General features: G+C 48.3%; 1 protein-coding gene across 1 annotated transcript in view; it reads left to right on the plus strand.

The window, feature by feature from the left end:
* RAMP1 (receptor activity modifying protein 1) overlaps nt 1-23819 on the plus strand; it is a 387176-nt gene that overhangs the window by 215356 nt on the left and 148001 nt on the right. The window contains 2 exon segments of the mRNA XM_030209593.1: nt 8955-9002; nt 9005-9095. Of these exon segments, the coding sequence (XP_030065453.1) occupies nt 8955-9002; nt 9005-9095 (139 nt within the window).

Here is a 23819-nt window from a genome sequence, read left to right on the forward strand (position 1 = left end):
TCTCATTCCCCATGGGCATAGGCCACGCCTCACCACACCTTGGCCCATCCCCCGCCTCAGGCCACCCAGCTACTGCACTATGCAAGCCATGTTGCATGTGCTGATCTCTATCACACTCCTTTACATACACAGGCCTCCAGCACCAGCAAGACGAGCAGGCGGACGAGGAGGGCCACCACCTGCAGGAGGAGGAGAAGGAGCCAGGCCAGGAGGGTGACCTGGAGGAGGAGGAGCAGGAGGAGGAGGCTGCAGCAGCACAGGAGGCCCAGCAGGAGGAGGAGGAGGAGGAGTCGGCCTCGGAGGAGGGGGTCCTCATTATTGATGAGGATATGGAGGACCCCTCCCCACCTCTACCACCATCACAGCCCTCTCCCTCCCCTCGGCCACCCTCATCCCCTGAGGCAGGACCTCCATCACCTGCCCCAAGGCCTTCCCCTGGCCCTGCTGCAGCCCCTGGGCTAGCTCCATCCCCTGGCCGTGCCCCATCCCCTGGCCCAGCTCCAGCGCTTGGTGCAGGTGCTATTATGGCCCTCCTGCAGCAGCTGGTAGATGGTCAGCAGCAGCTGGTAGATGGCCAGCACCAGCTGCTGCAGGAGGTCCGAGCCCTACGGCAGGGCAATGAGCAGCTCCAGGGCCCACTAAGGGTACTGCTGGGGCTGCTCATTGCCCTGCTACAGGGGGCCTTACTCAGAGGGCGTGCCCGCCCTTGACGTACATTGGGGGGGGGGGGTTGTTGGGGGTGTGGGGAGTTGGGGGGGAGGGAATTGTTGGGGTTCTGTGTGTGGGGGGGAGGAACTGTTGGGGTTGTGGGGAGTTGTGGGGGAGGAGGAGGGCATTGTTGGGGGTTGTTTTGTAGGGTGGGGGGGGGAATAAATGTTTTTGTTACACTTTAACTATCGGGGTGTCCGTGTGTTTCTCTCCCTTGTGCATTACATATAAGCAAATGGTGGTGTTGAGTTGAGAGGAAGGAGGCAGCAATATTCATAGCATGAAATGTGCAGTGTGAATGAGAAAGTTGATGTATGTCTGAGAATGTTGGCCATACAGAAGGCCACCTGTTCATTCCAACCTGCATGGCCACATGTGCAGGGGGGGGTGGTCCGGGGAGGCTGGATGGATATTAGTGTTCATGAACACAAATGGCCAGCCAGCCTCTCTCCCTCCCTCCCCTCCACCATACTGACCCACAACACAGAGTGCCATCAATAAGACATTTGTTGTCTAGCACTTGTGATCTGCCAAGTAGAAACTTGTACATCACCCTAGGTAGCACATAGACGATGTTTGCTCTCTGATGGCCACACATCCTTACCCACAAGCCACATTGGGGGCGGGCCCATGAAGGACCTACAAACAGCTGGCAATATCTTTTCACATTCAATACATCAGCAATGGTATATAGTGCTGAGGAGAAAAGGGATAACAATGGGAAACCCATTAGATGGCTGCTTACTTTACTTCATCACAGTAGCAATATAATACAACAGTTACAGAAGGGCACAAATAAATATGGTGCTCCTTATTTGGAGGTTTCATCACATGTCCTCTAGTAGTGGCTGAAGGTGAGTTACATTCAGGTATTCTGGGTGTGTCTCTGTCACAGGATGACTCAAAGTTTGTCCCTGAGCCAACCGCCACTGAAGTGACTTGCCCTAGATCACACGGAGCAGCAGTGGGAATTGAACCGACAACCTTGTGATTACAAGGCTGGTGCTCTAACCACTAGGCCACATCAGCCACCAGGCTGTAGCCACCTGCAGGTAATATGGGTTTGGATCTGTACACAGAACCCTCTCCCTCACCACCACGTCTTAAGGGCTCAGTAGGCAGTACCTGTAGCCACCTTCAGCCTACTTCCCAGGCTACCAAATGTTAGAAATGTTCTTGCTCCCTAACTAGGGAGGATTTTAGGAGGAAGGTGTTCAATAATGTGTTACACACATCCATTGCATATATTATTCCCCCTCCCCCTCCTATGGACCTTGAGAATGGGTGCCCACTTCATACATGGGGACTGGGGTTCACCACATACACAAGGAAGATGGAACCTACCAGCAACCAATACATTAGCTCCAACAGCTGGCCCACACCATTCAGGACCTGGCAACCCCACAAAGTACAGCACTGATGGCTTCCAACCAGTGCAAAAGGAACCTGGTGAAAAGAGAGCTAAGATTTGACTGCAGACTACATACAGTGAATGGACACTCCTTGATTATGAGCAGAAAGAGAAGAGGTGGCTGAGCAGACTGAGCTTACCTTGAACGTGTGTTGCAACATTATGTATTGGGGCTTCTTTCTCCTGGACCATGAGCTCCATTTCAGCGTCAGTGAAATGACCCTTACAGATGGGTGCTTCCTTTGGTGCCATTCTACCAAGCTCTCCGCTCCCACAGACTGCCTGCTACTACCAGCCAGAGAGAATGGGAGAAATTAAGGGAGGCTCACGGGATGTGGAAGACTGGAAACCGAAGGCGTGGTGGCTGAGGGCCAGCACTAATCACAACCCCCCCCCCCCCCCCCAAATACACAGGTGTACCCAAGCATACATTGGCAAACACAAACCTTATTATAAGTGAGGGTAAAACCCTGTCAATGCATGTTACGAACAACCGGAAACGTCCCAGTGCAGGAAATGCCGGTTTAAATGGCAATCAAGAAAGGGAAGGCAGGTGGGGACGCCCATACTTATCTACCCATAATCGAAATCATGTGTTCCAAATCGCTATCTGAGCTGGGCATGCTTAGGAATTATGTGTATAATTGAAAAAAAAACCACCCATATCAGACATGCCTATTCCCCAGTCTCAATGGGCGTTCTTGGCGACTATATAAACGCCCGTATTTTCGAAAACCCCATTGGTACAATGCCGCCACGTCAACGCCCAACCCGGAAGGGTAATTTTACGGATGGAGAGGTAGAGCTACTGGTGCAGGAGATCCAGCAACGCCACCAGCATCTGTTTGCTCCCACAGGGCAGAGGTTGGCTGCAACGATGAAACAGAGGGAGTGGGAGGCGGTCCGTGACAGCGTCAATGCAGTCTTCCATTGTGCAAGGGACGTGGAGGACTGCAAGCGCAAGTGGCGCAAGCTCCGGAGGGATGTGAGGCGCAAGGCTGGTGCCCATCCCCCACCACGTGATACTGCCAACCTCACCCCCCTGGAGCTGATGGTCCACTCCCTCCTACCCCAGGAGGGCATCCATGGAATAGGGTCCCTTGACACCTCTGCACAGGCTGAGGACTCAGGTAGGTTGACCATTCTTTATGAAGCTGTGCTTATGTGTTCCGCTGCACTAAACTGTGTTATACAAGTTGGGGGTGGGAGGTGGGGAGTGGGGTGAGCGGGAAGCGGGAGGGAGTTTCAGGCGGGTGTGCTAATATGTAGAATAAACGACCATCTTAATGATGCTGTGCTGACTTTCTTACCTACCCCTACTCACTTGCTCTGTATCATTACTCTCTATCCCTACTATACTCATTTACCTTCCCTCTTACTTGTCCTGTGTGTGCATCTTAACTACATTGTAAGCTCTCTTTGAGTAGTGGTGTGTCATAGGAGCACACTCTGTGGCTGCTGTGGGGTTTTCAACACCCCCAATATTGAGCAACTATCATGTAGGTGTCCAGGGTGGAGTTTTGTGCACTCGGCTTCACCCCCAATAATGCATAACAGTTGGCTCCTATGGGTGTATATAGGGTACTACTGTGGCACTACTTTGGGACCCTTCCTTCCCTACTACTCCCTCCTATTTTCCCCATCACCAAACCGTGCCTATTTCCTTCTATCACCTCTGTGCTCTACTGAGTGTGGGCCACATGCATGCAACTTAAGGAGCCTGTAATGGGGGTGATAATGCAGTTCTAGAGAGTCTAGCAAGTCCGTAGTAACAGAAGACATGCTGAAATGTCCTTCATTTTGACAAATATACAACAAACAGCTTGTCCACAAAGTTGTGAGCGGTGTCCTTCTCTTGGCTGGCCGTCCACCACCTCTACCCAGCTGGCTGTGGGGCTCTCTTTCACATCGCTGTCAATTCCTTTCCTCCTCCTCACCATCTCTTTGCTGGGTCAGCAGTTTGGGGGCCAATGTATATGAATGCTGAAAGACAAAAGTGGGTTATTTTCACCAACATTTGCTCACCCTTGTGCTATACAGGTGATGACTCTGAGGAGGCTGGCCCTAGTGGCCTGCAAAACCAACCAAGGCCTACAGCAGCACCACAGCCTCACCCTCCACCGCCTGCAGCAGCAGTACAGCCTCTACCACCACCACCACCTGCACCAGTGCAGCCTCTACCACCACCACCTGCACCAGTACAGCCTCTACCACCACCACCACCTGCACCAGTACAGCCTCTACCACCACCACCACCTGCAGCTGAACCAGCAGTAGAGGCTCAACTTCCACCAGCACCACCAGCAGAGGCGGCACCTCCACCACTGGTTGACTCTGCTGATGAGTATGCCTATAGGGGGCCAGCTCCTCGTCACAGGCCATCCAGCCAATGGAGGCAACTGTTGCGGCTGGCCACTGAGTTGCTGAGGCACAATGTGCGCCTGGAGGAGTACCGCCAGGAAAAACTACAGCTGCAGAGGGAAGCACTGCAGATGCAGCGGCAAGCCCTCCAGTCGCAGCGGGAAGCCCACCAAGAGGTGCTGCAGCAACTCCAACAGCTGCAGCACACCATTGAAGGGCTACGCCCTCCGGGCCCACCACCACCTACTGCAGCCGTGCTGCAGCAGCAAGACCTGCCCTCCACATCCTCCTCCAGTGGGCAGCAACCACCAGCCAAGAGGTGGGCGTTGCGATCTGCCGCCTCCGCACCCACTACTGCAGCACCCACCACCAAACCATCTCCCATTCTGGGTCCTGTGGCCAGGCTACACCCAACAAAATGGCCAGATTTCCACTCCGTAGCCCAAGCCGAGGAGGAGGACAGTGGGAGCAGCACGTCAGAGAGTGAAGATACTTCCCCTGCAGCACCAGCTGCACAGGAAGTTCGTGGGAGGGGTAGGAGGGGACGGGGAAAGTGATGTCATCACATGCTGGAGGGGGGGGGGGGGTTGAACACCCATGCACTTATGCAGTTATACACAATAAATATGCACTTACTTTCACGCAAACTTGTTTCAATGAGTCTTTGTCTTGCTCTTATGCCAAGCTGGTAAGCATTGAGGTCTGCTCTGTGGGCTGGGGGTGGAGGGGGCTCCTCTTCCTGCTCATCTGGGGCCTCCTCTGGTGGCTGTGCCTCCTCTGGGAGAGGCTGTCCTCTGCGCTGAGCCAAATTGTGCAGCATGCAGCAGGCAACAAACATCTTGGCCACCTTTTCAGGGCTGTAGAGGAGCTCCCCTCCAGACCGGTCCAGACAGCGGAACCAGTTTTTTGACCATTCCAAAAGTCCGCTCAATGATCCCCCGGGTGCTCCGATGTCTCCTGTTGTAAGTTTCTTGTAGGCCTGGTTGTGGATGCACCACGGGGGTCATGAGCCATGTCCTCTGCGGGTAGCCCCGGTCACCTTTGGAGAAAAGCAGAATGAGATAGATGAGTGTGTATTGCTTGGAGCAGGTACAGGGGGGTGGGGAAGGGAGGATAAGGATAGTGGGTTGTGGAGTGAGGTGGAGGAAGCCAGGGCGGAGGGCTGCCCAGTGGAGGAGGTATAGGTATGGGTCCATCCATGTTGAACTTACCTAGTAGCCATCCACCGGTGAACTCTCCTCGCTCAAATCTGCGGTAGATGCCCGAGTGCTGTAGGATGTATGCATCGTGGGTGGAACCGGGGAACCTGGCACACACGTCTAATATCTCCCCCTGGGCATCACACACAACTTGCATGTTCATGGAATGAAAAGCCTTCCTGTTTCTGTAGGTGGCTTCGTGTGCCCTGGGGGGTCTGAGAGCGACGTGTGTGCAATCAATCACACCTATGACTGAGGGGAATCTAGCAACAGCATAGAACGCAGCCATGTTGGTGTGCAGGGCCTTGGGGGGTGGTGGGGAAAGTGATGTAGTGAGAGGTGTGAGTTAGAAAGGCATGCAGGAACTGGGTGAGACAGTGTGAAATAGAAGCCTGGGTGAGCCCTGTGTTAGCAGCTAATACAGATTGAAAACTCCCAGTGGCCAGGACAGAGAGAGAGGAAGTGATTTTGAGATGGACAGGGATGGGGTTATTCGTACGGGTCTGGGGCTGAAGGAGGGGTTTCAGCTGCTCACAAAGCTGCACAATGGTGTCCCTATCAAACCTGAACCTTGTAAGACACTGCTGGTCAGTGAGTTGTAGGAAGGTGGTGCGGGGCCTATAGACTCGGGGCCGTGCATACGTCCTGCGGTGTGTGCCGTCTTCCTCTACCATGCCAGACACCAGTGCATTAAGTGCATCCATTTTCCCAGCAGTGCAAGTATTATTAGTAGTAGTAATAACACACGCACAACACACAGACCTCTCACTGCCAGCCACCATGCCCTCTTCCACTCACACATGTAACACAGAGACAAACGGAGGTCAGGGAATACAATATACACGTGGGAACAGTGATTGGAGAGGGATAGGGGGAGGGGAAAGGGAAGGTACTGATAGAGCAAGGAGTAGGAGTAGGGAAAGGTCAAACGGTCAGTCACAAAAGAGGCAGGCCACACAGACGAACGTACCAGGTACTCAACACACTCAACTTTCTCTCTGCAACCAACAAATCAGCTCTCGCAACACCGATCTCGCCACTCTCCAACTCCACACAAGCGCTATTGGGTCTAAAGACGTTTCCCCCTTGCTCTGGTCGCTTTTATTTGGGGTCCAACAAATGACGCCCATGCTCCCGCCGAACCAGATCCATTTCGTTATACGTTGTACATGACCAGGTCGTATCACTGCCCCTAACACGCCCCCCGACACGCTCCTTATTTGGGCGTTTCTCTCTAAGCGTACGAGCGACCCGGACGTACTGAACATTTTGTTTCCATTATACTGATTTAATCGTTTTTGTGAGATAAACGTCTATCTCCCGATTTGGGTCGCAATATAGGCGTTTTTCTTTTTCAATTATAAGCTGGATGGTCATTTCTCTCAATGGAGGAGGGTGAACAGTGGAGTACCGCAGGGATCTGTACTAGGACCGGTGCTATTTGACATATTTATAAATTATATGGAAGTTTGGAGTCAAAGATAATGCTTAATATCCGTACTTTATCAGTAAAAGAGAGAGTATGACCCTGAAGAACGTGGGGAGATGGAATAGAACAATAGGGATTAGGAAAGTGAGTCACCTCAGTTTTAGAAACATTTAAAGAGAGTCTTTGCTCACTAAGCATATGGCAACCTGGTCTGGACAAGAATTCAGGGCTGATCGAGAGGACTGAATGAGTAAGTTCAAAGGAGAAATGAAGATATTGAACAGGATAAGGGCAAGAGTAGAGCCCTCAGGGACACCCAGAGTGCAGGAGTATATGGCAGACGAAAGATGATCAGAGATAAGTCGGTAAGAATGTTGATGGAGGTAAGAGGTAAACCAAAAAGAACAGAACTAAAGATACCCATAGCAGACAGTCGGTACATGGTCAATCATGTTGAATGCAGATGAAAGGTCAAGTGATACAATAACAACAGATGACTTCTGTTCTAGGGAGTGCAGTTAATAGAGTTTATGTACCTTGGGCAGGTCAGAAGCTGCCTGGGATGAAGCTCAAAAGTTTTATCAGAGAAGGAAGTTAGTTTTTTAACTTTCGAAAGGGCAACTATGATAAAATGAGGAAAATGGCTAAAAGAACCTAAAGGGAGTAGCTGCAAAAGTTAGGAGTTTAAATCGGGTATGGGCATTACTTAAAAATGCTATCTTAGAAGCCAAGACTAGATGTCTTCCGTATTTAAAAAGGTTGAAAGAAGGCCAAATGACAGCCATCATAGATAAAAGGTGAAGTGAAGGAGGCTATTACGTAGATCCAAAAGAACATCGTTCAAAAAATGGAAAAAGTCTGTAAATGAAGAAAACAGGAAGAAGAATAAGCACTGGCAAGTTAGATGCAAAGTGTTATGTAAATCTTAGCTGCCAAATTCTGGACCATTCTCCAAGCCTTGCCTAGGTCCCTCTTCATGTTATCTACACCATCAGGGGTGTCTACCCTATTGTAGATTTTGGTATCATGTGCAAAAATAGAAACCTTACCATCCGCAATATCACTTACAAAAATTAACAGACCCAGAATCAATCCTTGCAGCATATCACTTGTAATATCCCTTTCCTCATATAGTGTGAGGATGAATGAGGACTGAATATTTACTAAGAAACTAAACAGCAGCACAATACCCTAACAAAAGCTCTAGGTCAAAATAAATATCATATTTCTATTCCAGTCAATATATATAACAGTTGTAGATATGGGCACATGCTTTTGGTGACGAACGCACACCTGACATTTATGGAATACATCATGCATGCATACATTCTGGACCTGCCCAGTGCTTGCCTATTTTCCACCCCAAATCGGAATGGAGGAGTGGCCTAGTGGTTAGGGTGGTAGACTCGGGTCCCGAGGAACTGAGTTCAATTCCCACTTCAGGCACAGGCAGCTCCTTGTGACTCTGGGCAAGTCACTTAACCCTCCATTGCCCCATGAGCCTGCCATGAGTGGGAAAGCGCAGGGTACAAATGTAACAAAAAAAATATACCCCTTTTGATAACATGTACATGTGTGCACCATAATATATATGTGCGCTCCTATTCTCCCATATAGAATGATGCTTAGCATGATCCCTCATTCTAGGTACACATTTGGCACTTTCCTTGTATAGAATTACCTCCATAGTATCACTGAAATTTCAGGGATAAGGGGTTTATAGGTTTTGTGGCTATCACTATGTATATAAACCTCTTTGAATATCTGGCCCTATCATTTTGTCTTTCAGTCCTTACTAATAATTAAGTTTTAAAATAAATTCTTCCTTCCTTTTTTTCTGTTACAGCCTATCATTTAATTGTTGTTGTTGCTGCATGCAATGAACCCATCTATGTGCATTTATCGAGGAGCTCTGCTTCAGCAAGTTTAAGTTTGATATGGAAGGGATAGGGCAAAATCTCTGGTGTGACTGGAAGAAAACAGAGGGGTAAGTTTATAGACTTTATTTTTCTTTTGCAATTATTTGATGAAAAGTATACAATTTGCTTTAGATCATTTGGGACATTTGAAGGATTGAAATGTGCCTTTCCAAATATAGGGGTCCTTTTACTAAGCTACAGGAAAAAGGGCCCTGCTGTAGCAGCAGAAGCCATTTTTCCCACGTGCCAAGGCCCTTTTTAGCGTAGCGGGTAAAAAGCCTCCCCCAAAAAATGGCCTCATGGTAAGATAACCTTTACCGTGTGGCCATTTGGCAAGGAGCACTTACCGCCAGGGCTTCTGCGGTAACCCAGCGGTAACCAGGCAGCGCATGGTGATGCCCAGTTACCACCGAGTTAACACTGCGCTAGACAAAAATAAAAAATTTCTGGAGTGCTGGAAATGGCGCATGCTCAACCTGGAACTACCACCAACAGCCGTGTTGGGCCGATGGTAGTTCAGATTTAGCATGCGGTAGGCCTGCATTGGGTTTATCGCCATTTTGTAAAAGGGCCCCATAGTTTGTTGACCTACAGGCTCATTTTTGAAAGAGAAGGGCGTCCAAAAAGCGACAGAAAAGGCACATGGGCGTCCCCGTGAAAGAAGGTCGTCCAAATCCAATAATCGGAACAGGGCCGTAAGGACGTCCTCAGCGCTAGGACGCCCATCCATGATCGTCCCCACAGGGGGCGTGTTATGGGCAGCATTACGAGATGGGCGCCCCCAGCGTATAATGGCTTGCGAAATGGTTTTGCATGGGTGGGAACATGGGCGTCCTTAGTTAGACCTGAAATAAAAGCGACCAGGGTAAGGGAGAAGTCGTCTTTGACCCATTAGCGATTTTGTGAAGGTGGAGAGTGGCGAGAGCGTTCTTGGGAGAGAAGGCTGAATCGTTGTTTGCAGAGAAAACTGAGAGTTTGTTCAGTACCTGTTACCTTTGTCTATGTGTGGTAGTAGGAACATTTTCACCCTCACCTGCCTCATTTGTGTTTTACCTTTTCAACTTTCCCTACCCCTTCTAGCCCCCAAACCCAGACACCACTACTCCTTCCTATATCTCCCCCCCCATCCCTCTCCATTCACTGTCCCCAAGTTCATATTTCATTCCCTTACCTGTTTGTAGTCTGTTTGTCTCTTTGTCCTGTGTACTGCTGCAGCGTGCAGTGTGGCTCTGCTCTGTGTGACCGCATTGTTTGTCGGTGGTGGGAGAGTGAGTGTCAGCTTCTGTTTGTTGCTGCTGTGTTTCACCAAGTTGGTAGGGAGAGGTGAGCACTGGTGGCACTGCATTGCACCTGTAGTGTGGGGAAATGGAGGCACTAAATGCACAGGTGGCTTACATGTTGGAGGAAGAGGGGAGGCACTGCAGGAGGTACTCACGCCCCAGAGTTTTCAGGCCCCGTAGCAGTTTCCTAGACCTCAATGACCTGCAGGGTCTCACTAGGTACCGCTTTGATAGAGCTGCCATTCAGCACCTTTGTGACCAGCTCAAACCCCTCCTGCAGCCCAGGACCTATAGGAACAACCCCATCCCTTTGCACCTAAAGATCACTGCTTCTCTTTCTTTTCTGGCCACTGGGAGTTTCCAGTCTGTCCTATCTGTGAACATGGGTCTCACCCAGGCTTCCATTTCTAACTGCCTCACCCAGTTCCTTGATGCCTTCCTTACCCACACCTCTGAGTACATCACCTTCCCCACCCCCCCAGGCCCTGCAGAACAACATGGCTGACTTCTACGCAGTAGCTCGCTTCCCCTCGGTAATAGGTGCCATTGACTGCACACGTCGCACTCAGACCCCCCCCCCCCCCCCCCCGGGCACAAGAGGCCACTTAAAGGAACAGGAAAGCATTCCACTCACTCAATATGCAAGTTGTGTGTGATGCCCAGGGGAAATTCTAGACGTGTGTGCTCGATACCCAGGTTCCACCCATGACGCCTATATATTGCAGCACTCAGGAATCTTCCGCAGGTTTGACCGAGGGGAGATCACCAGCGGATGGCTCCTAGGTAAGTGCAACATGGATCTGCTCAAACTATACCTCCTCCACCAGGCAACCCTCCAGCTCATGCCAGCTCATGCCACAACCCACTATTCCCCCACCTCCACAAGGTACCCACTCCAAACAATGCACACTCATCTTTCTCATCCTGCTTCTCCCCAAAGGTGACAGAGTCTACCCACAGCGGAGTTGACTCATGACCCCCATAGTGCACCCAGAAACAGGATCAGAGGAGAACTACAACGTAGACATCGGACCACCCATGGCATCATCGAGTGCACCTTCGGACAATTTAAGAACAGGTTCTGATGTCTGGACCGTTCTGGAGGGGAGCTCCTGTATAGCCCCCAAAAAGTGGCAAAGATATTCCTGGCCTGCTGCATGCTTCATAATTTGGCAATGCGCAGAGGACAGGCCCTCCCAGAAGAGCCACAGCCACCAGAGCAGCAGGCCCCAGATGAACAGGATGAGGAGCCCCCTCCACCTCCCGCCCACAGAGCAGAGCAGAGTGCACACCAGCTGGGGGTCAGAGCCAGGCAAAGACTGATCAAGACAAGTTTTGTGTGAGAGTAAGTTGACATTTATTTCTATGACATAGTATTTACACACCACCCCCTCCCTCCAACCCTCACCCCCACCCCCCCAGCATGTCCCATCACTTTCCCCGCCCCCCTCCCCTGGCCTCATCCCCGTCCCCTCCTACCCCTCCCACCGTGTTCCTTTGCAGCTGGTGCTGCAGGGGAACTCTGTTCAGAGTCCTCTGATGAGCTCCTACTCTCCTCCTCTGTGTCCACAAGGCAGCCTGCTGCCTCGGCTGCCCTGTGGAAGTCTGGCCACCTTGCGGTCTGTGGCTTGCCCTGCAACCTGGGCACAGGACCCAGAAGGGGAGCTGGTGTGGTGGCTGCTGGACCAGTGGCTGGGGAGGCTGAGGATCTCAAGCTCCTCTTCTTAGTGGGTGGTTGCTGTGCAGTGCTGGAAGTAGATGCCACTTGTTGCTGCATCAAGGCTGTACTAGGTGCTTTTAGGTCACGGCATAGGCCCTCGATGCTGGAGCTGCTGTACCACTTCACGTTGGGTCTGTACCGCTTCCCGTTGCACCTGGAGGGGGTTCCCGTTGCAGCTCCAATTTCTGGCGCCAGTAATCTTCCATGTGCACATTTTGGCCCAGCAATTGTGTGGCGAGGCGCAGTAGCTGCCTTTTCTGGCTGGATGGCCTCTGCTGAGGAGGTGCCCCCCTCTTCTGCATCTTCTTCAGTGCCACCATCGGCAAAGGCTGCGGGTGGTGGAGGGAGAGCCTCTGCTGCAGGTGGTGAAAGCAGAGCTGCTGCTGCTGGGTCCTGTGGTTCCACTCCATGGTCCTGTGTGCTTTCTTGTGCAGGCCCACTGGTTTGCTGCTCTGTGTGCTGGGGCTGGTGGCCACTAGGGCCAGCTTCTTCCTCTGACTGGCTGTCATCACCTGCATAGCAAAAGAGGAGGAAGTGTGTTAGTTAAAATAACCCACTTTTGTTTTATGCATTCATATACAGAGCCCCACATGCAAAGACCCAGCAAAGAGATGGTGAGGAATGGGATTGGCAGGCAAGCCACAGATGTCATTGTACATGGTGCAGAGCTGGAAACGAGCGCAGTGTACTACAGAGACATGTGGAAGAGAGCCACACAGGCAGGTGGGTAGACAAAGAACTGTGGAAGGAGTGCAGAGGACACAGTGGCTACAGCACAGAGGTATGGGTAGGAGATATGCAGAGTTTGGTGATGGGAAAAGAGGAGGGAGTGGGGAAGGCCCCCAAAGATATGAAACAGTGGTAACCTACACACACATTGCTGGAAATCCTCCCCCTCCCCCTCCCCATGCTACTCCCTGTGTCATGGTCTTTAATGAATAGTGATTTGTATTGCATGTGGTGTTCTCACCCCTTCCCCTACTGAGGAGCGCCACACTGCCCCCCACTTGTGTAAAACAGAGTGTAGTGCAGCACAACAGATACCCCAGCTTCCTAATGGTCAACCTACCTGAGCCCTCAGGCTGTGCTGATGTGTCAAGGGACCCAATGCTGTGGATCCCCTCCTGGGGCAAAATCCCATGAATGATGCGCTCGATGGGGGTCAAGTTAGCGGTGTCATCTGCTGAGGGGTTGGTACCAGCCTTCCTCCTGACATCACGCCTCAGCTGGCGCCACTTCCATTTGCAGTCTTCCTCATCCCTGCCACAGTGGAAGACCGCGTTGACCCGGTCCCTTACTGCCTCCCATTCTCTCTGCTTTGTTGTAGCAGCCAGCCTCTGGCCCGTGGGAGCAAAGAGATGCGTGTGTTTTCTCTGAACCAGCAGTTCAATTTCAGGGTTGGTGAAATTACCTTTGCGGGTGGGTGGTTGCTTTGGTGCCATTGTACCAATGCGATGCAAAGAATCAGAAATACAGAGAAGGGTGCTTAAATACTATCCCAAGGATGCCCATGTAAGAATGCGATGGGCGTCCCTAAGATGAGCGTCCTAATTTTGATTATTGACAAAATCTCTAAATGTCCCCAGCTGCTCTGGCGATTTGGGCGCCCTCATTTCAATTATGGGTAGGGAACTATGGACGTCCCCTGCTGCTCTGTGTTTTGGGTGTCCTCATTTTGATTATGGGTGATAATGCTAAACGTCCCCAGCTGCTCTTCCCATTTGGAAGTTTGCATTCCCTTTATTGGCGCCTCTTTAAAACGGCTTTCTCTGTGCTTGCACTTTAGAGGTTTTTCTTTAGATTATGGGGTGGTATTTCAAAGCGTTTTAGCTTCAGTTATAGTAAACCTTGTTTTTGCCACTGTATGCTTTTGTATACCTGTTTGGTTTTTTTTGGGTGGGGGGGGACTTTTTGGCCAATTCTTGAATTGTGGGCTTTCAGGGCCGGTCTTAGGCCGAGGCGACTGAGGCGGCCACATAGGGCCTCACGCTTAAGGGGACCCCGCGTGGCGCGCCTTAGTCAGCCTCCTTCGCTCCGGCAGTATTTAAATTTACCTCCGTTGCAGGCAGTGTCAGTGAAAACGCTGTCTGTCTGATGTCCCACCAGCCTTCCCTTCGCTCGTTCATTCCCTCTCAGTGTCCCGCCCCCAAGGAAATGATGTCAGAAGAAGGCGGGGCACTGAGGGAACGAACGAACGAAGGGAAGGCTGGTGGGACATCAGACAGACAGCGTTTTCACTGATGCTGCCTGCCTGCAACGGCACTCACGCCACTGGTTTGCTTTTGTCCATGCTGCTCCGTTTCTTTTATTTGCTTCTGTCCATGCTCCGTTTCGTTTATTTGCTTCTGTTCATGCTCCGTTTCATTTATTCCTTCGATTCTCTTTCATTGCACTTAGATCTTTCACACCTTGCTCTGCGATACACTCATGCTGTTTTATCCAGACGTTCTTTGTTTATCTTTTCCTACCCTGCTCTCTGCTGTACCGGCATGGCTTTTTTCTCAATGTTTATTTTTTTTCCAGACCATTTAACCTGCAGACCGTCCGAGTACCAGAATCATTTAAGGTTGGTCTAAACTTTTCTTCCCTTGATGAGATAATGCCATAATTCTTATCTATACAAACACACTGAACCATGATCTCTATTTCAGCATTTTTCAGCAGATCAAGTGCAGTCATGTTCTACTAAACCATGATTTTTATGCACACATAGCATTTCCAGCATTTTTCAGCAGATCAAGTGCAGTCATGTGTTCTGCTCAGCCCTACCACGTTTTTTCTATTCAGTACTTTATGTGGTTTTTTTTCCATTCAGCACTTTATGTTGTTATCATATACCGTTTTTTTCCATTCAGCACTTTATGTTGTTATCACATACAGGATTCATTAGTACATCAGCATTAATGTACTTCATTTCCCTAGGTATACATATTCATCATGCTTTTTACATTGATGCCATTTCACATATTTTTCCAATTATATGTTGGGTACATTCATATAAATACACCAATGTATCAATGGATGCCTTTTCTTTGGGTACATTTATTACTTTTTTACATATCAGTGCATCAATTGATGCCCCTTTTTTGTATATATATATATATATATATATATATATATATATATATATATATATATATACAGTGGTGGAAATAAGTATTTGATCCCTTGCTGATTTTGTAAGTTTGCCCACTGACAAAGACATGAGCAGCCCATAATTGAAGGGTAGGTTATTGGTAACAGTGAGAGATAGCACATCACAAATTAAATCCGGAAAATCACATTGTGGAAAGTATATGAATTTATTTGCATTCTGCAGAGGGAAATAAGTATTTAATCCCTCTGGCAAACAAGACCTAATACTTGGTGGCAAAACCCTTGTTGGCAAGCACAGCGGTCAGACGTCTTCTGTAGTTGATGATGAGGTTTGCACACATGTCAGGAGGAATTTTGGTCCACTCCTCTTTGCAGATCATCTCTAAATCATTAAGAGTTCTGGGCTGTCGCTTGGCAACTCGCAGCTTCAGCTCCCTCCATAAGTTTTCAATGGGATTAAGGTCTGGTGACTGGCTAGGCCACTCCATGACTCTAATGTGCTTCTTCCTGAGCCACTCCTTTGTTGCCTTGGCTGTATGTTTTGGGTCATTGTCGTGCTGGAAGACCCAGCCACGACCCATTTTAAGGCCCTGGCGGAGGGAAGGAGGTTGTCACTCAGAATTGTACGGTACATGGCCCCATCCATTCTCCCATTGATGCGGTGAAGTAGTCCTGTGCCCTTAGCAGAGAAACACCCCCAAAGCATAACATTTCCACCTCCATGCTTGACAGTGGGGACGGTGTTCTTTGGGTCATAGGCAGCATTTCTCTTCCTCCAAACACGGCGAGTTGAGTTCATGCCAAAGAGCTCAATTTTTGTCTCATCTGACCACAGCACCTTCTCCCAATCACTCTCGGCATCATCCAGGTGTTCACTGGCAAACTTCAGACGGGCCGTCACATGTGCCTTCCGGAGCAGGGGGACCTTGCGGGCACTGCAGGATTGCAATCCGTTATGTCGTAATGTGTTACCAATGGTTTTCGTGGTGACAGTGGTCCCAGCTGCCTTGAGATCATTGACAAGTTCCCCCCTTGTAGTTGTAGGCTGATTTCTAACCTTCCTCATGATCAAGGATACCCCACGAGGTGAGATTTTGCGTGGAGCCCCAGATCTTTGTCGATTGACAGTCATTTTGTACTTCTTCCATTTTCTTACTATGGCACCAACAGTTGTCTCCTTCTCGCCCAGCGTCTTACTGATGGTTTTGTAGCCCATTCCAGCCTTGTGCAGGTGTATGATCTTGTCCCTGACATCCTTAGACAGCTCCTTGCTCTTGGCCATTTTGTAGAGGTTAGAGTCTGACTGATTCACTGAGTCTGTGGACAGGTGTCTTTCATACAGGTGACCATTGCCGACAGCTGTCTGTCATGCAGGTAACGAGTTGATTTGGAGCATCTACCTGGTCTGTAGGGGCCAGATCTCTTACTGGTTGGTGGGGGATCAAATACTTATTTCCCTCTGCAGAATGCAAATAAATTCATATACTTTCCACAATGTGATTTTCCGGATTTAATTTGTGATGTGCTATCTCTCACTGTTACCAATAACCTACCCTTCAATTATGGGCTGCTCATGTCTTTGTCAGTGGGCACACTTACAAAATCAGCAAGGGATCAAATACTTATTTCCACCACTGTATATATATATATATTTATCAACAATCTCCTTAGGTACATACATTGTCATTTACCACATCCACCTGGAGTCATTGGTCCAGTTCCCACTTCCCCCTGTTGATTTTTCGTGGAAGTTAGTGTTCATCCACCTTGGTGGATCACCTCCTCCTTAGCTTTTGTAAATGTGCATCTGTGATATTTTGCATGTAAGTTTCAATTTTTCTAGTATTGCTGCATGCCGAGTCTGACTTCTTGAGGTAACTTTCCAGTTCAGTATTTTGCCTTCATATCTGTTGTGTCATGTGTTTTTCATGTGTGATCAAGGTGCAGTAACCTGCTAGCGTGTAGTATTTGCAGCCCTTTTTGTTTTGTTTTTTTTCACGAGGTAGTGTAATGGTGTTTTAGAGCCTGGTGTAATTACAGTTCTGCCTTTCCACGCTCTTATTCCTTTTATCTGTCACATTCTCAACCTCTCACTTTCCACTGCGACTGTCCCTGCTGCCTTTAAACATGCTGTGGTCACACCTCTCCTTAAGAAGCCTTCACTCGACCCTACTTGTCCCTCTAATTACCGACCCATATCCCTCCTTCCTTTTCTCTCCAAATTACTTGAGTGTGCTGTTCACCGCCGCTGCCTTGATTTTCTCTCCTCACATGCTATTCTTGACCCACTACAATCTGGTTTTCGCCCTCTCCACTCAACCGAAACTGCGCTTACTAAAGTCTCTAATGACCTATTACTGACTAAATCCAGAGGTCAATATTCCATCCTCATTCTTCTTGATCTTTCCGCTGCTTTTGACACTGTTGATCAAAGCATACTTCTTGATACCCTGTCCTCACTTGGATTCCAGGGCTCTGTCCTTTCCTGGTTCTCTTCCTACCTCTCCCTCCGCACCTTTAGTGTTCACTCTGGTGGATCCTCTTCTACTTCTATCCCTCTGCCTGTCGGCGTACCTCAGGGTTCTGTTCTTGGTCCCCTCCTCTTTTCTATCTACACTTCTTCCCTTGATTCATTAATCTCATCCCATGGCTTTTCCTACCATCTCTATGCTGATGACTCCCAAATCTACCTTTCTACCCCTGATATCTCACCTTGCATCCAAACCAAAGTTTCAGCGTGCTTGTCTGACATTGTTGTCTGGATGTCTCAACGCCACCTGAAATTAAATATGACCAAAACCGAGCTTCTCATTTCCCCCCACAAACCCACCTCCCCACTCCCCCCGTTTTCTATTTCTGTTAATGGCTCTCTCATTCTCCCTGTCTCCTCAGCTCGAAACCTTGGGGTCATCTTTGACTCTTCTCTCTCCTTCTCTGCTCATATCCAGCAGATTGCCAAGACCTGTCGTTTCTTTCTTTACAACATCCGTAAAATCCGCCCCTTTCTTTCCGAGCACTCTACCAAAACCCTCATCCACACCCTTGTCACCTCGCGTTTAGACTACTGCAATCTGCTTCTTGCTGGCCTCCCACTTAGTCACCTCTCCCCCCTCCAGTCGGTTCAAAACTCTGCTGCCCGTCTTGTCTTCCGCCAGGGTCGCTTTACTCATACTACCCCTCTCCTCAAGACCCTTCACTGGCTCCCTATCCGTTTTCGCATCCTGTTCAAACTTCTTCTACTAACCTATAAATGTACTCACTCTGCTGTTCCCCAGTATCTCTCCACACTCGTCCTTCCCTACACCCCTTCCCGTGCACTCCGCTCCATGGATAAATCCTTCTTATCTGTTCCCTTCTCCACTACTGCCAACTCCAGACTTCGCGCCTTCTGTCTTGCTGCACCCTACGCCTGGAATAAACTTCCTGAGCCCCTACGTCTTGCCCCATCCTTGGCCACCTTTAAATCTAGACTGAAAGCCCACCTCTTTAACATTGCTTTTGACTCGTAACCACTTGTAACCACTCACCTCCACCTACCCTCCTCTCTTCCTTCCCGTTCACATTAATTGATTTGATTTGCTTACTTTATTAATTTTTTTGTCTATTAGATTGTAAGCTCTTTGAGCAGGGACTGTCTTTCTTCTATGTTTGTGCAGCGCTGCGTACGCCTTGTAGCGCTATAGAAATGCTAAATAGTAGTAGTAGTAGTAGTAATAAGGTTGTAGCTCGTCCTGTCCTTGGAATTAGTGCTGTTATGGTTTGGTAAGGTTATGAGTGTGTTTTTGCACAAGTTTGTGTATAGTGTTTTGCAGTGGAGAGATTGTGTGTCCGTACCTCTGACCCCCCGGGATTATGAGAATTGGAACTACTAATTGTAGTGGACTTGAACTGAATAATTTCTGGGGAGGTGGGGTTTCATGATAGCATTGTGCTTATTATTTCAATCAGTTTTACTGTACAAATTTGGCTTCATTTGTCTTTATTTGAAATTTCATAAATAAAAAATGTTCTAAAAATTTAATAATCAATGGGGTGGAGCTGGGGCTGGGGCTAGGATGGGGCCCCACCAAATTGGTCTGCACAGGGCCCCGCACTTGCTAAGACCGGCCCTGTGGGCTTTGTTTCAGACTGGGTGTTAGCTGGTAGCTTAGCATATACTCTGCATTTTCTACATCTGACCAACTCTCCATTCTCTACCCTCCAGGAGCTCCTTGCTATGTGTGATGTGCTCCCTCACTGACCCCCATTCTCTCTCTCTCCTTTGTTGAAGCAGGCAGCCTCTGGTCCCTTGGAGCCAACAGATTCTTGCACCACAAGTTCAAGGTAAGCTCATACCTCTCAGCCACCTCTTCCCTTTCTGCTATGTAGTTCCTAAACAAACACTTCTTGCATCTTGCAGGATAGCTGGTCAAGAGGATTTCAAGAGACAGCAGTGGACTGTAATACACTGGACTCTGAGAGCCATGATTGTTTCTACCCAATTCATTGTACAGATGTCTTGTTCTCTATTGGACACACTCAGTTGTGGCTGCCTGTGGGGTGGGGGAGGGGAAGAGGCCCGGGAATGGATGTGTGCATCCCTCATGGTCAAGGGCTCCCCATTCTCTGTATGTTCTCTGCATTCAAATCTTACCTCTATTTTCACCAGGTATCCACAGCTGGTAGTTTTTCTCCCGCTTTCCACCTCATGTGTCTCCCTGCTAGGTTCCAGTCCCCTTTTATGAAGTAGCCACCCATTCTCAAGGTTTCTGAGAGTAGGGGGGGAGCATAGATGCACTGAATGTCTTTTCCACATTATTCAACACAGTCCTACAATCCTCCATGGTTATGGAATGACAACATTTCTAAATTCTATCCTGCAAACCATTTTCAAGGTGGCCACAGATGCATGCCTACCACGGCCTTGAGTCCTTAAGTCATGGTGAGGGAGAGGGGTTCTGGTTACAGTTCCTGTTCTAAATTACCTGCAGGTGGCTACAGCTTGGTGCCTATATAATTCCCCTAGCCTGTGCCCTTCTGTACCTGATGTGTATTATATTGCAATTGTGATGAAGTAAATATGCATCTAATGCTTTTACCGTTGTTTTCCCTTTTCTCCTCAGCACTATATATCATTGCTGATACATTCAATGTGAAAAGATGACCCAGCTGTTTGTAGCTGGTTCCTGGCCCTCACCAATGTGGTTTGGTTATGGGTAAGGGTGTCTGGTGATCAGAGAGCAAACATCATCTATGTGCTACCTATGGTTATCTGCAAGTTTTGGCAGATCACTAGTGCTAGACAACATACCTATTATTTACACAACTCTTTGCTGTGGGGCTCTATGGTAAGGGGGGGAGGCTGGATGGGCATTTCTGTTCCTCAGCAGAAATGCCCTCCCAGCCTCCCCCCCCCTTACCACACAGCCATGCAGTTTGGAAGGAACAGGTGACCTTCTGTATGGCCACACTTATGACACATATGTATCAAAATTTCTCTGTCACAGTTCACCTGTCATGCAACCCAAATTGCTGCCTCCTCTCACATCAACCCCAGCATTTTATAATATGTAGTGCACAAAGTAGAGACACACACCCTGTTATATGAAAAATATTAAATTTGTATTTAAGTGAACCCAAAAAAGTATGTACAATTTTCCCCCTCCCCAAAGTCCTTCAAGGGTGGCCACGTCCTCCTCCCTGCATGGCCTTCTGCAGCAGGCTAATGAGCAGCACCAGGAGCAGCCTGTGTGCCCTGAAGTGCTGCTCGTTAGCCTGCCGCATCGCTGACACCTCCTGCCAGTGGCGTAGCCAAGGGTGGGCTGGGGTGGGGTGGGGTGTTAGCATTTTGAGTTGTGACTATGGTTAGATGACCAATTTTTTTTTTGGGGGGGGGGAAACAAAGGTGGGGCGGAGCAAGATGGCGGCATCGACAGCACTCCACGATTGAATCTCCAAAGTTTACTGGGCTACCCTTCCTTTTCGCTTTTCTTAAAAATAAAATTTTGCCTACTTACTATTGCAAGCATGCCTCATACGAAACGGAAAGGGTCTGTCCGAGTTGGGACCCAGCCAGCTCTGCCTTCAACACCAACCCAGTTGACTTTGGAAAATTTCCTCGCGAGATCCTCTCTTTCTGCGTCTGGAGTCCCCGCTGAGCTAATGGCTCAAGGAGCTCTTAGGGCAGGATACTTCGTTGTCCCCTCCGAAGCTCTTTCCTCTGCCTCAACCAACTGAGAGCGACGGTACGGTGGTAGCCTGAACCCGTAAATACGGAGGAGGGGTTACCTATCTGGGACCCAAAATCGGATCGTCAGTCGAGGCACTCTCAACATCAGAGGCTCAGAGTACTCCAGTGCGGGCTTTGAGGCCTGGAACAACTAAGGTCTCCTCTGAGGCAGTAACTCTTGAGACCATCTGGGAGACATTTCAAACAGTGGTATTCTCAACGAGCAAGATTGAAAATCTCATGAGTAATGTTCAGAACTTGTCATTAGAGTTTTCCTCTATGAAAAATGAAGTATCTACAAAAGTTACTCAATTGTCTGAAGAAAACCTTAAATTGAAAGAACTTTCTGCAAAATTGATTAAAGATAATATAATGATACACAATAAATTAGAACACTTTGAAAATTATGTTTAAGTCTGTTTATTGGGTCTCCATTATAAATAAAGAACTACATTTTTCTCAATCCTGAAGGCCCAGTGTTTGCTTTGTTTGGTTGTTCTTGTATACTGTATTCCCTCTCTTTTGTGACTGTATAAGTCTGTTTATTGACATAATGAAGCAAATAAACATTCACAGCTTCTAACCAATAACAATTTCTAATTTAACAGTCAACTATCAGCCTTTTCCAAACGTCAAATCATTTTCTTCTTTTTTCTCCCAGCATCCCTCCCCCCTTCCCTTCCCTCCCTCTTTATAGTTATATCTTATTATTAACGGTGATAGATCCGGTATTCACATTAAACATAATCAGTATGACATCTTCACCACCCTTCCAATCATAACACCATGTTTATTTACCTTCCTCCCCCCCCCCCATGTCTTCGCTTTCCTTCCCCTCCCCCCCTTCCCTAAGTCCCCACTCCAGTGGTGTATTAATTTATAAACCACATGTACTGTATCACTATCTACAGAGTTACATGTTTATTATGTGTCCCTTTGCTTCTGCCGGCAGCGACAGCCAAAACGGGGTCCATATTTTACAGTAGTCCTCTTCCTTAAAACTGGGTGTATTGTCTACCACTCTTCTCTCAAACCTCATCAAACAAATCATTTGGCACCTCCATTGTGCGATGGTTGGTGTTTTATTTGTAATCCATTCAGCAAGTATTACTTTTTTGGCTATCATAGTTGCTCGAGTCACAAATCCTCGATATCCCACCGGGATTGGGGAAGATAATCTAGGGCTCCCAAATAGTAGGTATACATTGTATCTCTATTCGTCTCCCCACATAGTTGAGATGGTCTTTAATAGGATTTTCCAAAAGTTCACTATTTTGGGGCAGTTCCAAAACATATGCCCCAGGAGCACTCCTGGTGCCCCACATTTGGGGCATGCTCTATCAGTTGATACTTCTAGATGAAATGCCCTCTGTGGTGCTATAAAGAGGCGCATTACCATTTTATATTGTTGCTCCCAGAGGGCTGCCATTTTGCAGCTTCCTCGCAAGGATAATATGTGAGTCTGTATCATTTTACTGGAAACTTCAATCCCCAGATCCAAACTCCAAGCTCATGCCAGTTGATTGTAATCCGGTTCTTGTACCTTGTCTCTGATATGCCTATGGTGCATTTTCAGTGGAACTTTATTTTGTGAGTTCAGAGAGAAAGCGGAAGACAGTTCTTCTTGAATGTCTTCAGTTAGGTCCTCCCATGTTAGGGCGGAAATATAATGTTTCAGTTGGAGGTAATAGAAGAAATCCGATTGTGGGAGTGTGAAGGTGGTCTTAATTTGTTGAAATGGCTGGATATGGCCGTCGTCTGTCAGTATATGCAGTAGATACTTCAAGCCTTTATTTTCCCAGCGCTGAAAGGCACTATGCATCTCCCCCGGGGGGAAGTGTGGGTTGCCACGCAATGGTAGAAAGGGGGTTGTCAGTGCGGAAAAGTGATGCAGCTTACAAATCCATCTCCATACCGCTTTTGCTGTCGGCAAGATATATGTATGGCTCAGTACTGGGGGCATCTGTCCACCTCCAGTGTGTAGTAAACAACTAAAATGCGTATCTGTCATGAGCGCCAGTTCTATATCTGTTGCCGTGAATTCTGATATTTTACGAAACCAATCTGTGATATGTCTCATACCACATGCAATTGTAAGGTATCTTATGCTCAAAAGTCCCGAGCCTCCATACTCCACCGGAATCTGGAGACTTTCAATTGACATTCGGGCCTTCCTCCCTTTCCAAAGGAACCATTGCAGTTGTTTATTCAGTTTTTTCTCATCATCTGACCTGAGGAAGAGTGGTAGTGTTTGGAAGATCTAGAGCCACTTGGGCACAATCACCATATTATACAATGCAATCCGCCCCATCAATGTTAATGGGTATTCTTGCCACATTCGTAATAGTAACCATGTTTTGTTTAATAGTGGATCCACATTATTGTTATATAGCTGTGTTAAATCCTGTGATAAGTAGGTACCTAAGTATTTAAGTTTTTTTTCTTCCCACGTCAGAGGGAAATTACCTTTCTCTATGTCTCTTTCACA

This window comes from Microcaecilia unicolor, chromosome 7, assembly GCF_901765095.1.
Source record: "Microcaecilia unicolor chromosome 7, aMicUni1.1, whole genome shotgun sequence".
Classification (NCBI taxonomy): domain Eukaryota; kingdom Metazoa; phylum Chordata; class Amphibia; order Gymnophiona; family Siphonopidae; genus Microcaecilia; species Microcaecilia unicolor.